Source organism: Phascolarctos cinereus, unplaced genomic scaffold (assembly GCF_003287225.1).
Source record: "Phascolarctos cinereus isolate Bilbo 61053 unplaced genomic scaffold, phaCin_HiC Scaffold_4;HRSCAF=312, whole genome shotgun sequence".
Classification (NCBI taxonomy): Eukaryota; Metazoa; Chordata; class Mammalia; order Diprotodontia; family Phascolarctidae; genus Phascolarctos; species Phascolarctos cinereus.
Genome location: NW_027555847.1, coordinates 555,451,144 through 555,468,080, shown reverse-complemented (window position 1 = coordinate 555,468,080; position 16,937 = coordinate 555,451,144). Strand labels below are relative to the sequence as shown.

At 37.5% G+C, this 16,937-nt stretch overlaps 1 protein-coding gene across 4 annotated transcripts in view; it reads right to left on the bottom strand.

The window, feature by feature from the left end:
* Window positions 1-16,937, bottom strand: part of KIF13A (kinesin family member 13A) — a 245,689-nt gene that overhangs the window by 79,663 nt on the left and 149,089 nt on the right. For all 4 annotated transcript variants that reach the window (XM_020986811.2, XM_020986812.2, XM_020986813.2 and 1 more), the window contains exons 10-14: window positions 10,808-10,919; window positions 8,616-8,828; window positions 6,261-6,371; window positions 5,297-5,431; window positions 1,667-1,797 (exon numbers count right to left, since the gene is read on the bottom strand). In XM_020986811.2, the coding sequence (XP_020842470.1) occupies window positions 1,667-1,797; window positions 5,297-5,431; window positions 6,261-6,371; window positions 8,616-8,828; window positions 10,808-10,919 (702 nt within the window). The remainder of the gene's footprint in view (window positions 1-1,666; window positions 1,798-5,296; window positions 5,432-6,260; window positions 6,372-8,615; window positions 8,829-10,807; window positions 10,920-16,937) is intronic.

Below are 16,937 nucleotides of genomic sequence, written 5' to 3'. Positions count from 1 at the left end.
AATACACTCCAGTGGCTCTCTATTGTGTTTGGGATCAAATACAAACTTCTCTGGATTTAAAAGTCCTTCACAACCTTACCCTGTAACTTTTCTTTCCTGCCTCCTTGGACATTATTCTTCATTCCAGGAAAACTGGGCTATTTTCTATTCGTTACCTTGATACTCCATGTGTCATTTCCATAACTTTGCACGTGCCATCTCCTATACGTGTAATGTACTCCCTCGTTACATCCTCCCCACTGAATCTCTCTTCCTTCAAGATGCAACTCAAATACTACCTTCTATATAATTGTCCTTCCCGTCTCCCTTCCCCATAGCTAATGAGCTCACTCCCAAATTGTTGTTGTTGTGATTTAGTTGTTTCAGTTGTGTCCAACTCTTTGTAACCTCTTCTTGGGGTTTCTGTGGCAAAGATACTGGATAGCTTTGCCATTTCCTTCCCTAGCTCATTTTACAGATAAGGAAACTGAGGCAAACAGGGTTAAGCGACTGCCCAGGATCACACAGCTAGTAAGTGTCTGAGGTTGGATTTGAACTCAGGTCCTCCTGACTCCAGGCCCAGCACTCTATACACTGCAACATCTAACTATCCCCACTCCCAAATTACCTTATAGATAATTACTTTATATTTGTTCTCTTTATATATGGACTTGTTTTCTCCCCTGTTATTTCTTTCTTTTTGTGTAGGAAATGTTTTATTCATTGTTTTTGAATCTCAAATACCTAGAACACTGCTTGGTACATTTTCATTTTTCAGTCATTTCAGTTGTGTCTGATTCTCCATGACCCTATTTAGGGTTTTCTTAACAGAGATACTACAGTGACTTGCCATTTCCATCTCCAGCTCATTTTACAGATGAGGAGCTGAGGCAAACAGGGTTAAGTGACTTGCCCAGGATTACACAGCTACTAAGGGTCTGAGGCTGGATTTGAACTCAGGTTTTTCTAACTCCAGGCCAAAAAGTTTATCTACCTCACCACCTAGCTTGGCACATAGTAGATAATTAATAAATACTTTCTGATTGTTAATTAATGATTAACTAACTTGGCTAATGAATGTATTTACGCATTACTTTTGTATACTTTAAAAGGAAAAGTCAATAAATGCCTTAAAATACACTATTTTACACTGGGAGTGAGCTCATTACTCACTAGGTAACCTATTACAAATCACAAATGCCAAGGTTCTAACGAAAATTCACTAATATCCATTTATTCTACAAATAAATTTTAAGCACCAACCTTGTGTTAGGTGCTGCAGAGGATACAAAGATGACATTATTCCTACTCTCTTGAAATTTGTAGTCTAGTGCAAGTAATTAGAAGCATATAAATAATTAAAATGATAGAAAAAATGTGAATAGAAAATAGAAGTAAAAGGACTTATGGAAACTCAGAAAAAGGATAGATTGATGTCCATTAAAGGACTGGGAAAGTTTTCTGGGATGTGATTTCATTTGAGCAAGATTTGAAGGATGGGTAGGACTGATCAAATGCGGAGTGGGAATGAAGGTAAGAGAGGCAGGAGGTAAAGGGGGCTGAAATTCAATGATGTATATAATTTCACCCTGTGGGGACTCTAATATAAAAAAAACCCCAGAAATGTTCCCCAACTTTTAATAATAAAGAACAATATGTATGTCAAGTCATACTATAATTTCCTTACCTTGCATTTTCTTTTGGAGTGAGAGAAACATCTCCATCTGGTGCAATGTCAATCTCACAGTGCTCAGGCTGAATTCCTATGCCAAAGAGTTGTATGTCCTGAGAGGTATCTGCACCAACTCTGGTGTGATCCTGGTAAGAGATTATTAAAGATACTGCAAGTCAAGCCTACCAATATCTTACCAATCACAAGGTATCCCAACTTTTTTGAATGTATACAAATATCACTAAATGAAGCAGACCTCAGATATCAGGTTTTGTGTACACTAAAATAAAATACTTTATGTTGACAATACATTAAAGTTGTAAATTTATATAAGTTAAAGTTGGTCAATGCTGATTAACCAATTTAAAATTAGTGTCATATGAAGTCAAAATGTATTAAATTATAACATGACAAAAATAGCTAAGGCTCCTTTATCAGCATTACATATAAAGGCACTGGAAGCACATGGTACACTACTTACTACTTAGGCATACGTAACCATAAGGTAGCTGACCATTCCCCCCCTCCCTCCTGGACACTGTCTTCTCCCTTGGTTTTTATGACACTGCTCTCTCCTGGTTCTCTTCCCATCTATCTGGCCACTGCTCCTGTTCATTTGCTAGATCATCATCCACATCTCTCCAACTATTGGGTGTATTCTAGGGTCCTTTTCTTTTTTTTCCTGATGCTCTCCTTTTATGACTTCATCAATTCCCACAGATTTGACTAGCATCCCTATGCAGAGGATTCGCCAATCTATTTAACTAGTACTATTGATCTCCAGCTGCCTATTAGGTATTTCCAAATGAATGCCTCATGGGTATCTCAAATTCTATATTTTGAAAGCAGAACTCATTATTTCTGTCCCAAATCACCGCCTCTTCCTAAATTCTCCATTTGGTTCCTCATTCTCCCTCACCCAGGTCTTTTTTAACATGACTTATACAACACTTTTTGTATCCATCTCCTTCTCCTCACTCACAGAGCAAAGGCGCTAGTTCAGGTTGTCATCACTTCCCATTTGGACTTTCGCAGTAGCTCCTACTTGGTCTCCTTGTCACCTGTCTCTCCCCTATCTAATCCTTCCTCCACACAGCTGCTAAAGTAATATTCCCAAAGCCCCCTGATCTATAAGCTTCAGTGGCTTTCTTTTGCTTCCAGAAGAAAACACATACTCTTAAATCAGACATTTAAAGCTCATCATAATCTGATTCTAACCTATCTTTCCAGGCTTAGTTTACATTACTTTCATTTACACTCTCTGCATTCTAGCCAAACTGGATTCCTTGCTGTTCTCTGTACTAATATTCCATTTTAAGTGCTTTTACTATTGTATAGGCTTCTCCTCCATAGCTGAAATATACTCCCCTTTTCACCTTTGCTTTTCACAATCATTACCTTCCTTTAAGGCTAAACTCAAGAAGCATCTCATACATGGAGCCTATTCCTAGTGCTTTTTTCCCAGATAATTATTTTGCATTTACTGCAAACACATTCTATACTGACCTCCTATATATGTGTTGTTTACTACCAATAGAATGTAATCTCTTTGAAGACAGGGGCTATTTGAATTTTGTCTTCTATTTCCATCACCTTGCTCAGGACCAGGGACAGAGTAGATGTTTGTTTGTTGGATGATGGTGCAATTCAATTCATTACAATTCAATTCAAATAGCATTTATTAAGTACTTGATATGTACAAAATACCCAAACTAAGTACAGGAGACACCAAAAAATGAAATGGTTCATACTTTCAGGAAACTCCCATTTTATTAGAGAGACTACAACATTTCTACAAGAAAAGTAAATATAATGATATGAAATAATTTCAAGAGGGAGAGACTGCTAATAACTAGAGGGATCAGGAAAGGTCTCATGTAGAAGGTGGCACATGAACTGTGATCTGAAGTAGGTTATGGATTCCAAGAGGCAGAGGTAAAGAAGGGGTACATTCCAGCCCAGAATGAGGCAGTGAGGAGACACCACTTACGTAAAGTCAGGTAAGCAGGAGATGGATAGTTTTATTTGGAGAACAGCAAATAGGGCTATATTTACTGGGGTACAGAATGCATGAGGGAGAGTAACAGGAAATAAGATTGGAAAGGTAGGTGGAAACCACATTATGAAGGATTTTCAATGTCAAGCTGAGAAGTTTATATTTCATTCAACTGAAATTTTTGAGTGCAGTGACATGGCTATAGTGTTTTAGGAAAATGAATTTGGTAATTATTAGAAAAAGAGTTGAAAGGGAAGGAATTTGGAGGCAGGATAAACTAATTAGGAGGTGACTGTTATGACTCTCAACTCGAAGAGGACTCATCTTCAGAGACCATCACTGTTCCATCTTATTTATTTCTCAATTTAGGTGCCACAGTGGATAAAGCACTGGGTCTTGAGTCAGGAAGATCTGAGTTCAAATCCAGTCTTAGATACTTATTAGCTGTGTGACTCTTGGCAAATCACTTAATCTCAGTTTGAATTAGTTTCCTCAATTGTAAAATGGAGATATCAGGGATATCATAAGGATCAAATGAGATATTTATAAAGTGCTTAGCACAGTGTCTGGCACATAGTAGATGCTCAGTAAATGCATATGGCCTTCCTTCCTTCAAACTGAGAACAAAAACTATACCTCTGCCTTTTTATAACGCTACAAGTAAGTACTATTGATTCAGAATTGTAATAATAAGTCCTCCAAAGTGTTAGCAGACTAGGCTAAGTTTAACTTCTGATCTCAGCAAACAAAATTTTCAGAAAGGGCTCACTTCTTTTTCATAGACCTCTGTGCAACACCAGAACAATGCAGATAACATTTATGCCTACCATGAGAGAGAAGACAATGTGGGGGTAATCCCGGAGTGAAGGCACTAAGATTAAGGAGAACTGGGAAAAACTATTTGTAGAATTTGGGACTTTAGCTGAGACTTGAAGGAAGTCAGGAAACCCAGGAGATGGTAATGAGAAAGAAGAAGGCTCTTGGTATGGGGGAGACAGCGCAACAGTCTCATTCCTCCTCTTGCCCTGAACTACAGGGGAAACATTTGGTAACATTAGCCCCTGTGACAAGAGTAGTGACTGGATGCAATTTGCAATTTCAATCATGAGCTCATGAGGTCATGAGCCAGAAGGTCATGTCTAGAAGAAGAAAAATGAGTCTCTTTTCTGAGTTTATATTAAGGTTGCCAAAAGGAAGCAAAAAGCTATAAGATTCTAGTTTTTTTGTTTTGTTTTGCTTTGTTTATCGAGCATTTATTTATAGCTTAAAGTTTCATTATTTTAAACTAAAGCACACTGGGATTCGAAGATAGTTCACCAAAATGGAAATGATATATAAATCATTATCTTTTTCTTATTCAGTTAATTCAATAAAGTATAGTCAGGAAATAATTGTCTCAAAGATGTGTTGCTTAGTACTGTGCCTTGACCACAGAAGGCACTTAATAAATAAACATTTCAAGAATAAATTAATGAATGATGGCTTGTGACAATACAGTGAAGATCATCTATAGAAGGGATAACTTTAGAATTCATTATATTATTAATTCTTTTAATTAAATGAAGGCCAAAATAGGGCAAAAGATACAGAGAGGACAGGGCCTTCCACATAGATAGGTCAGGAATTTAGATTTATATGTGTCCTCTTACCTTTAAATAATAGACAAGAAGTTCATTGAGAGCAGGGTCAGCATTCAGGTTCACCAAATAGCATTTGTCATCCCCCACCTTGATGCCAGAAGTCTCAAGGGAAATTCCCATACTTTCAAGCTGCCTTTGCCTTTCCTGTGGACAAAACCAGACAAAAGTGAGTAACTCATCCAGTTTGTTGCCTTAGTAACAAGACGTGCAAATGAAAAGTTTAAGTCATTCTTGCTGAGTACAAAGCCATCACATAGACACATTAGAAACATAAGAAGCTAAAGATTGGACTGGATCCCAGATACTCCTTTGGGCTCTACTTGATTGGTGCGGTCAGATGCTTAAGCATCAATGTGACTGAAAAACGTCTGTGAAAGTGTACATCTTTAAGTGCCCGTCTACAGATAAATGGAAATTTAGCCCTTGGTGATATCTATCTTTCTTGAATTCTTCAAGGTAAACTTGTCAAATTCCATTTCTTCAGAAGCTCACAAAATAAGAATCATAATAGCAGCTTCTAAATTTATAATAATGCTTTAAAATTTCCAAAGCACTTTGCATATATTATTGTTTTATCACTTGAAGCAGAGAAAACTATATTAATGCTATATGTCAGGATTATCCTGCTAATAGCAAAATTCAAATTTAAACTACCTCATCTTGCATTTTGCTATATTTTCTGAAGCAACAGAGTAGACCTTTGTTTAAATGTACTGGCATTTCAGATAGTTCATGTATTATGCTCATACACCTTTTGCTGGCCCCTAACCACACTAATAAATATAGAGACACAAGCATACAGTTCAAATAAATAATAAAAGAACAAAATATCAGGTATAAGAAATTGATGTCTAAACTACTTTTTATATATTCAGCTGAGTCTTAAGTAGAAATACGCCTTTTAATACTTTTTAGTGATAACACATTCCAAGCAATAAAGACGCAAGAATCACAATATTCCATATCAAGCTACCTGGGCAATTTCTTCAGTTTTCCTTAGTTTCTCCTCCCAGGTTACAGTTAGTTCTTTTATTAGCTTTTCAGATTCTTCTAATTTTTCCTTCAGTTCTGGAGCCTTCATAGCCTTAAGAAGTAAAAAACAAAACACCCCAACATTTTATCTGATAAATCTCCCCATCATTTTGTATTAAGTAAAAAGACAGTCCTTTTCAGGGTTATTACCAACAGCATGTGGGTAGTAATTTAACCACATGAGATATAAGAAAATATGGATGGTGTAATCAATATTTTCTTGATTCTTTTAAGGGGTGGGGAGCCTCAGGAACTGTAATGAGTTTAATTTTAATGCTATAGTTACTCTTGTGCTTATTTTGAATATAAGGAAAAAAATTTTTTAAACTCTTCTCTACAAATAACAAAGAAACCAGTAGCAAAAAGGCCACTTAATCAATGTTACTTTTTTCCACTGATGACAGACATCACCATATGTCACCAATGAAGGCATTTCAATTAAATTAACCTACTAGGAAAGATGAAATTTCTCCTAATTTATTTGCAGAATACAATCTGGGTCCTTTATTATTACTTTTCTTTACTGTTGGTAATCAATTTAGGCAATTTATTACTCACTTGGAAGCAGGACATCTGGTGAACACGGCAGTAATTTGCCTCTGAATTTGTTCAAGGAGAATACCCAGGGGGACTGGAGCTAGACAGACGCAGGTTTTTCTTTTTAAAATGTTTCATTTCATTTGACAGCAATATGCTTTCTGACACCCTGCAGTAACATGACTCTCTGCAGAGTAAAAAGGGCAGCCAACAGCCAAGACCACAGGGCTAGGAAGAAAAACAGCTAAATGAAGTGCCTTAGCTTTAGAGGCTAATCCAAGTGTGTCTCGGTCCCAGTTGCTTCATAAGGGCAGCTAAATTCCTTCAGAGATGCTGATGACCTCAGTGGCACTAGGAACACACTTGGGAATCTAATATTGGACACAGAAAGGCAAACTATGAAAAGTTTAGGTGGGCTTACAATAGTGTCTCTTCCATTTTCTACCCTCAGATTTTGATGCAGGAATCTGGCAGATCTGCCAGCTCTGGCAGAGCAAGTTATGCTTTCTCAGCTGAGACTCTGTCTGACCATAGCACAGATTCAAAGAAAAGGAGAAAACAACTAGAAATTTCATCTGCAAACAAATTCCAGAATCATTTCACTTATTTTCCTACAGCTGGGAAGATCTACAAAGTCCATCCAGGACTTGGATTTTTCCTGACACATTTTCCACTCTTGCTAACTGCAATAATAAAATTACATTTGATGCATTTAAAAAAGTAAATAAATCCCAAACACACAGAAGAGGACTGTTTAATTGCTTTCCAAATGGATGATTTTACATGAAAAGCATCTGCAAGGACAGAAAACCAAAAGCATTTTTCTATAATTTACCTGTTTAATAGAAACAAAAGAGCCCTTCATTGAACTCCACTGGGAAGACTACTGTGCTACAAATATTCAAGAAAGAAGGATCCAAGGGACTTTTATTGTCATTCTCTCATCACTCAATAGCATCCAGCCACACTCTCCTAATCAGCAAGCCCACACTCCCGTGCTCCAAAGATAAGCACAAAGTAAATGGAACAAATTATAAAATCAAAGATTTCCTTGAATATTTTTTCAACCTAGCAAAATGTGCTTGTCTAGCACAAAGAATGACTCCTCACCATAACTTTAAAGGCAGTATTAGTAACGTCTTGAATTTTAATAGCTTCTTTCTCCTAGAGTGCTCAAGGTATTTTCACAAATATACACAAATGGCTTGGAGAGCTAGTCTCATTGCTTCATAGTTGTATCCATTGCAGCCAGTTCCTGATGATTCTGGAACTGATTCCCTGAACTAGTAGCATATAAAGGCTACTTTCTTCTCTATCTGCATCTCCCCCCACCTTCTCTTGCCTCCTTTTGGATTGCTTCATTGCTTAACATAGCCCCCACTAAAAGATGGCAGGATCAGGCAGAAATGATAAAATGTAAAAGAATCAGTTTTGTTCTCTGTCAACAATTAGTTATGGAAAAGGTAAAAATATCTATGGCCTAGCAAAATGCCTTGTACATGATAAATGCTTGTTTTACAAAATTTTCATTTGATCCTGACAACACTCTTATCAGGTAAGCAGAGGAGATATTGTTATTCTCATTCTACAGATAAGGAAACTGAGGCTTTCAGAGGTTAAATGACTTACTTAAGTTAGTTAATGGCAAACCATGAATCTAGGTTTTTTGATTATATGTAATGAGAAAGTGTAAGTGCTTTGAAAGGAGCAAAGTACCATATAATTTAAACGAAAATATATGTATTGGGATAGTTTTTACCTCAGCCTGTGACAGCTGCTCTTTCAATTTCTCTACTTCCTCACGCAGTTCTCTGATGACTCTTGCATTAGGATCTTCATTGACCACAGCATGATTGACTATTCTCTTGGCTCTGTCTGCGTATCTTAATGTAGAGAGTGTCTCTTCATAGTTGTCTGCTGCTGGGCTAATGGTGGCTATCATGGAGGTTTGACTATTGCCTCCCAAGTTGTCCTGCAAAACATATTTTACAGAGTTTTGGGAACATACAAGAAGAACAAATTTATATCTTTTTGTATAATATGTAATTAGTAAATTAAAAAAAATGAATTAGTGCAAACTCTGCTCCTAACAGTGAAGAGCCCTAAAGTCTGGATAACCTAAGAAGAGTAAAAGTTTAATACAGTTTAAAAAAAAAACAGGCTTGTCTATAACCAAAAGCCTATCAGTTACTGTGCTTACTGATGTAGTAGTATAGAATGGAGAAATAAGTAACATACAGGAGACAGAAGAAAAAAATTCTCCTTCAGCAAATGGTCACCAACACAACTATATTAGGAAACTGCTACAGAGTAGAATTTAAAATTAAAAAAAAATTTTTTTTTAAGTGAGGCAATCGGGGTTAAGTGACTTGCCCAGGGTAACATCGCTAGTAAGTGTCAGTAAGTGTCAGGCCAGATTTGAACTCAGTTCCTCCTGACTACAAGGCCAGAGCTCTATCCACTGTGCCACCTAGCTGCTCCTAAAACTTTTTTTTAATAGAAATATGATTTCATTCTACATAAAGGTGACCAGAAAAAATGCTATGATTTTTCTGTATAGTTAGTTCACAAATGATTTCTATAAACATGATGTAATCTGACCTCTGTGTCTAGTAATAAATATTAACATTTACATAATGTTTTACAGTTATAAAGTACTTTCCTCACACCAACTCTATGAAGTAATGAAAGAATTATTTCTATTTTGCAGTTGAGGAAACCAAGAGTCAGAAGTTAAAATGTACCCAGGTCTTCAGATTATTCTTTTCAGTATGCCACAATGACTCTGAAGTAAGGATATCTGTCTATTGAATTATGCTTGCCTAAAATGAATCATGCCAACCAAAGGAAAGAAAAAAGCAAAATGGGAAAAAATATCATAAAAGGTATGTCTTCCTATACGACCAGGAATCAACAAAACGTACATTGTAGATGTTGTCTGTAAATGACATGCACACTTTTTTCAGAGCAGAGTATGTGAGAAGACCTTCATTAAAGTGTTACTCCAATTTCTCATTGTAGTCTGGAAGTGACTCTGGGATCTCTAAGGTAAGGCCAGCAAAGTGTAAGCTTTGCTGCTACTATTCAGTCATTTCTGACTCTTGGTAACCCCATTTGGGGTTTTCTTGGCAAAGATACTGGAGTGATTTGCCATTTCCTTCTACAGCTCATTTGACAGATGAGGAAACTGAGGCAAACAGGGTTAAATGACTTGCCCAGGGTCAGAAGGCTACTGTCTAAGACCAGATTTGAATTCAGGAAGATGGACTTCCTGATTTCAAGCCTAGTGTTCTATCCACTGTACTACCTAACTGTAGATCATGCCAATTTGGAAAGAAGGCCCAGAGACTGACTGAATGTCCATCATCTGAGGACCAGCTTAGTTAGATGTGGAGATACTGAGCAACAGTTTGGTTGCAAGATCATGCATTTCTGTGCCACAGCAACTCCTGAAGACAATTATAGAAGGGTTACGGTCTTAATTACTGGAGGGAGTACTAGCATTGACAAAATTAAAGACAACCTGGAATGCAAACACCTTACAGGTTTATCCATTCTAATCCATTTTACAAATGAGTAAGCTGAGGTCCAAAAAGATGCAGTTAATTACAAAAGAGGAACAGAAAGTAGGCCTCTTGACACCTATTCCAGGGTCCTTTCCAAAACACTGGAGAAATGTCCTCATTTTTTTTAACCAGATCTATGATTTCATTGGTAGAAACAACTTTGAGGAGGAAATTTCATTAATCAATGTAAATTGATACCTATTCTTCAAATCATAATCTTAAAGAGTTACGTGGGACAATGAATGAGAGGTTAAGTGACTTACAGAGGGTCACATGAGTCAGTATGTGTCAGAGCCAACACTTGAACCCAGGTATTGCTGCTTATTATGCCATACTATCTCCTTAGCACATGTGAAATGGAAGAACATGTACAACCAGGCATTACCTTGAGAAGCCAAGTGAGGACTGAGTCCCGGTAAGGCACGAATTTGTTTTTACCCTTTCCAGCTGCTTGGTCAGCCAGGGATGATATAACCAATCCCAGGGTTGTGAGTGACCTAGAGGGAGCACAAATAAAATAAAATTAACCCTTCTAGGTAAAGGTGAGAATAACAAAAAAGAAAAAAATATATAAAAGAACAAATTGATTCAGTAATTCAATTAAAGTTTATCAATTCAGTAATAGCTTGTTAAGAAACAAGGAAAACGAACAAAGTAATCCCATTTACATACTGGATCAATGACCTTTCTAAGAGGTCATGCTGTGCAAAAACGACTATACTATGGGTTTTAGAAAACTAAACTATGGCACAAGTCACACAATAGAATGTTCTGCAGCTCTTGGTTAACGCTTTCAACATAAGCTGCTTACGCTGAACCTAAACAGTTTGGGTCTCTGACCTTCTACCTTTAATACAACAGGGTAACTTGCAAAGAGTTCTTCAACCACACCTCCCATGGCTGTGCAGAGAACTTCGGATTCCACGTTGACAACTGCATTCAATGAAGAATTAATAAAGTTGTGCAAACTTACCAAGCCACACAGGAAGAAACTATCTATGCCTCAGGTGATACATAAAAGCCCCTGTGGAGATGCTGACACAGGGAAGAGAATAACTACAAATTTCCGTGTCAAAGAGAAAGAGCTACGTGGCTCTTGGGAAAAATTCATTCTCTTAAGACCCTATAGACAAAAAATGCTGCCAAAAATAATAGTTTGGATCACAAAGGAGTGAGGGAAAAGAAGAGGATGTCTACTTCTGTCCTATGTGACTGTCTCTTCCATTTTCTAGGGTAAATAAATCCAACATCAAATTTATTAGCTATATACAAATAACATCTTTCATAGGGAATATTCAGAATAAAATGAAGATGGTGAATTCAGGAAGATGACAAGACAGAATCTGTGCCCAGAAGATAATCACTAAGGCCAGGGCGAAGCTGGGATCTAAGATGGGTTCTTCAAGAACCTATTTTGTTCCAGAAAACTAAACTTCAGAGTTAGAAGGGCCATTAGGGATCATTTTATCTAAACCTCTCATTTTAACTTGCAATCCTCTTGCACCAAACTCAAAGGGAAGAGAAAATTTATTTCCCACAAAATACACCACCCGAAAGAAAACTAAAAACTGAATATACAGAGATAATTCAAGGAGTGAGTCAATATTACAGTAACTAAAAGCTGTTACTACATAGAGACACAGATAGGGTATACTGCTTTTTGACAGATTTAACATGCAAATGAAACCATTCCCTTTTCTCAAAGGGTATCATTATAAAAGTCAAACTACATGCAATGCATGTGAAGTATAGAACCAAGATAGATGTCAATAGATAATTAAAGAAACAATTTCTGTTTGAATATGGAATACAGCATATTTTCACTGATTTGCTTCTTCATTCAATAAACATTTATTAAGCCCCTGCTGTGTGAAGAGCACTGTGCTAAGCTCTGGGGAAAATACAACTACCTTTGAAGCAAAACTACTTAACTAAAAATAGTTGTTCTTACTGCTATATATCTTCTCAGGTCCAAATACAACTGAAATCAGTTGAAGAAGCCTAGTTTTCAGTAGCACAATTGGCCTGAAGGTACAGAAAATACAAGATTTCCACAGTTTGTAGCTTATTGCACATTAGATCAAATCTAGAGCTACAAGAGTCCTTCCTCATTTTACAGATGAGGAAGTTAAAGCCCAAAGTTCAGGGATTTGCCTACGGTCACACAGGTAATAAAAAGCAGAGCCTGTATTCTAAACTAGTTCCTCTGACTGAAATTTCAGAGCACTAATTCTACTGCACCCCACTGTCACCTATATTAACAGTGATTTTGAAGAAGGAAAAGAATAAAAAAGAATCCATTTTGTGAAGAGAAGAATTCTGCATACTTACTGCAATGTGCCTTTACTCTCTGCCCTTTAACAAGTACTGACTTATTTTTAATTTATTGTCATGGAAAGGAAAAAGAGAATTTCTGGAGCCCAATCATAATTGCTAAGCAATGTAATAAAAACTAAATTAGTGTTCTTTACGAAAAGAAAAAGAAAAATGATGATACAGTGTAATCATTGTATAAGTGCTTTTCAAGTAGCAGGGTAGGGGGGTGTGGTTGAACTAAAATAATTATATGGCTTTAGTGTCTGTCTACTTTGCTACATAACTTGCTATGTTATGGAGAAGTGCCATTAATTAAAACCACACCCTTTTACTTGTTAATGCACAAATACTTAAGAAAAAAAAACCCACACCCATCCTATTTCCAACTGGGCTTAAACTGTTGAGAGATATGTAGTCAAAATGAGAAATATGAGCAGTATGAGAAGCTTGATGATGGGGTTTTAGGGCCTTCAACATTCTATGTCCACTAAACTTCATCCAGGTTCTGTGGCTTAAGGATTGAGGCCTCTAAGGTAATTTAATGTCATACTCTCTTCTAATACTACTACAATGAGATGGGTTGCTGACTAACTGGGAAGTTATGGGAAGGGCTAGAGTTATGACTAACTGGGAAATTATGGAAAGAGCTATATGGGAAACATCACAGAATGATATTTGTAAATACTGGCAGCTGGTTCCAGAATTGGTAGATAGCAAAAATGAATGAAGGAATTTAGGCAAATGAGACTAGATTTTAAAAGACAACAAACATTCCCATAGTTAATAAAGTTCAATAAGGCAAACACAGGGGCTAATGGGAGAAGTCTAAAAGTGTATCCTGGTGGGAAATTAAAAGATGGCTGGCCTAGGCTCTTTCCTTAAATGGGGGTTTCTCCACTTTGCCCTCCAATCAGAGGGACCCCAAGGGCAGAAGTACTGATGAGACATAAGTACCAGGACTGATGGGATCTTGCCAGATAAAGAGGCTCTTGGGGCATGATAAAGAAATCCGAAGAAATGCAGCTGGATGGGAAACGAAGGAATGAACATTCCTTGTATGAGTCCCCTTCTCTTCACTTACATAGCCACCATTCTTGTGCAGACTCCCATTACCTTACACCTGCACTACTGCAATAACTTTCTGGTGGGTCTCCTTGCTGTTCCTTGTATGTGACACTCTCATCCTTGGTTTTTGGTGCCTTTTCATTGGCTGTCTCTCATGCATGGAACGTTCTCCCTCTTCCATTCTGCCTACTAGACTCCCTGGCAAGACTCAGTTTGAAGCCAACCATCTGCAAAGAAGCCTTTCACGGTCCCTGTACCTCCCAGTGCTTCCCCTTTCAGATTACCTTCCATTCTACTCTGTACATCTTTTTTAAAATAAATTTTTATTGATATTTTCTTTCTTACATCAACATAGTTTTCCCTACTATCCCTTCCTTTTGTCTCCCAGAGAGTCATTTAGTATTTAGCCTCATATCTAGAATTTAGTATTAGAGCCATTAAGTATTTTTCAGAAAGGAAAAAAAAAATCAGTACAACTTATTGATACATTGAAAAAGTCTAAAAACATGTGCAATGTGTAAACATGTGTGGACCTTCCACCTCCACGAAGGGGTGACTTGGGGGTGTCTTCTCATATCACTTCATTCAAGTCCTTATTGATCTTTATAATTTTGTTATATTCACTTTTGATTTTTTGGCATGTAGTTGTCCTTTCCATTTGAATCCTAGTTCTTGTGTATATTGTTTTATTGGCTCTACTTACTTAACTCTGAAATCAGTTCATACAGATCTGAATTTATCCTATTTGTCGTGCCTGACAGCACAGTAATATTCCATTATGTCCATGTACCATAATTTGTGTAACCATTCCTCTGTATATCTCTTGTGTCTATCTAGTTATTTACATGCTATCTCCCCTATTTAGAACATGAGCTCTTTGAGAACAGTGACTGTGTTTTTTAATTTTTTTGTTTATATCTCAAGCACATATTACAATGTCTAGAACATAGTAAACATATAGTAAGCTTAATAAATACCTGTTTACTGTTGATTGAATGACCTACATCATCTCCTTTCAAATACACTTTTGATATTTTAAAAGGAGAAATTCCTTATTCATTATTTTTCCAGGCACTGTGGTTTGGAGATAAAATGTGAACATCCAGTCTTCTCACCTCCCTAACTAAGGAAAAAGCCATCTGACTTCCCAAAGCCTAGCCTCTGTTCACCACTCCCTAGCTTGCAGTGATAAATGCAGGGGTGTTTTCCCAGCTTAAGTTTCCAAACATTTGGATCTTTCTCATTGTACTAGTTGTGGTGAGGGCTTACAGGGACACCTGCACAAAAACAATGGGAAGAAAAGCTCCTTGTTCACCCTTTCCAGACACCAATCAGTGTTTGGTTACTCAAGCAACACCCACTTAAGGGAGGCTTCTGAGAGGAAATAAACCAGAGCCCCAGAGAGGGAACAAGTAAGAAAAAAGGAGGGCAAAGTTAGGCACACGCACTGTATCCTCAGATACCAGTAGACAGAAAGACCCTACACATTTGGGAAACTACCTTACTATGTTATCAGTTATAGGCCAACTTTTATTCTTGGCCTTGATGTTTCTGGAGAGAATAACACAAGCGGCTTCCAACTACACTCCTGGAGGCATTAGAGTGCTACAGACTCTAAATGGATTGTTCAGAGCAGCCCTGCAATGCATTCAGTTATCTGCCAGGTTCAGGTGAGCAGAATGAAAGTTCCCTTTTCCAATCTTCAGCAATGGAGAGGAGCAGCAGGTGGGATTTTACCCTCCTGAGGTAGAGAGAGGCTGTACAACTGGCCTAGCACCTCTCATCCATCACAGGAGCCATTCTACAACAGTGTACAATCATGTAAAGTCTTTATGCCTTAAGAAGAAGAAAAAGAAAAAATGCTTTAAAGGTTCTTAAGGGCTTGAAGAGAGTTGAAGATTCTAGGTCCATAATCCATTAAAGAAACATTAACATCTCTGTCAGGTCACTGGAAGGTCTTGCTAAGAGGATTATTAATCCTATGATAAAAGAAGCTGAATTAGGAATTAGAAGGAATTAAAAAATTTAGGAAATCTGCTGAAGATTTCTTTCTACATACACATAATTACAGGATTTGGAATACACAACTGGGTTTTCCAGGTGTAGGTTTTAAGGTTCAAATTATCCACCTCTCCATTAAAAACTATTATGGAACTATGTGACAATTTTTACAACTAAGAAACTGAGATTAGGAAATTTATAAGCCTTCCTGGCATTTCTTGGGCTTTCTAACACCATGTTGCTGGTACTTATATAACTACTACGGAGAGCCATTGTGCCACTGTGGAGATCACAATGGAATCAGAAACAGAATATGTGGGTTCCAGTCCTGCTAACACCACAATTCGTTTAATGACATTAAGCAAGAAACTTAATATCTATGAACTCCAGCTTTCATTCCTCAGCTCCAAGAGTACTTGTGAAGCCCAAATAAATATAAAGGGCTTTGTAAATTATAAAGTACTCTACAAACGTGAACTATTCTTCAGAGCACTGAACTAACCTCTCTCCTGACCTCCAGTCTCATATTTTCAAATGCTGCTTGGACATCTCAAAAATACACGTCCTGCAGACATCCTAAACTCAACATGGCCAAAACTGAACTCATTATCATTTCCCAAAACCTTCCCCTCTTCCTAAACCCCTCCTATTGTTAAGGGCACCACCATCCTCCCAATCACTCAGCCTCACACACTAGGTGTCATCTTCAATTCCTCACTCTCTCTCACATCCTCCCTCCTCTCTCCATGGCCATATTCAATCTCTTGCCTTCATAACATCTCTCAAGTAAATCCTTTCTCTCCTCTGACATTGCCATCAGCCTAGTATAGGCCCTCATCCCCCCACATTTGGACTATGAAAATAGCCTTCTGGTTGGTTTCTCTACCACAATTCTCTCTCTGCTTTAGTACACCCTCCACTCAGCTATCAAATCTTTCTTAAGCATAAGATCTGCCAGGTTCAGGTGAGCAGAATACAAGTTCCCTTTTCCAACCCTCAGCGATGGAGAGAAGCAGCAGGCAGATTTAAAGTTATTACCCTCCTGAGGTAGAGAGAGGCTGCACAACAGGCCTTGCACTTCTCATCCATCACAGAAGCCAGGTGACCTGGCCCATCAGATCTTTCTTAAGCAC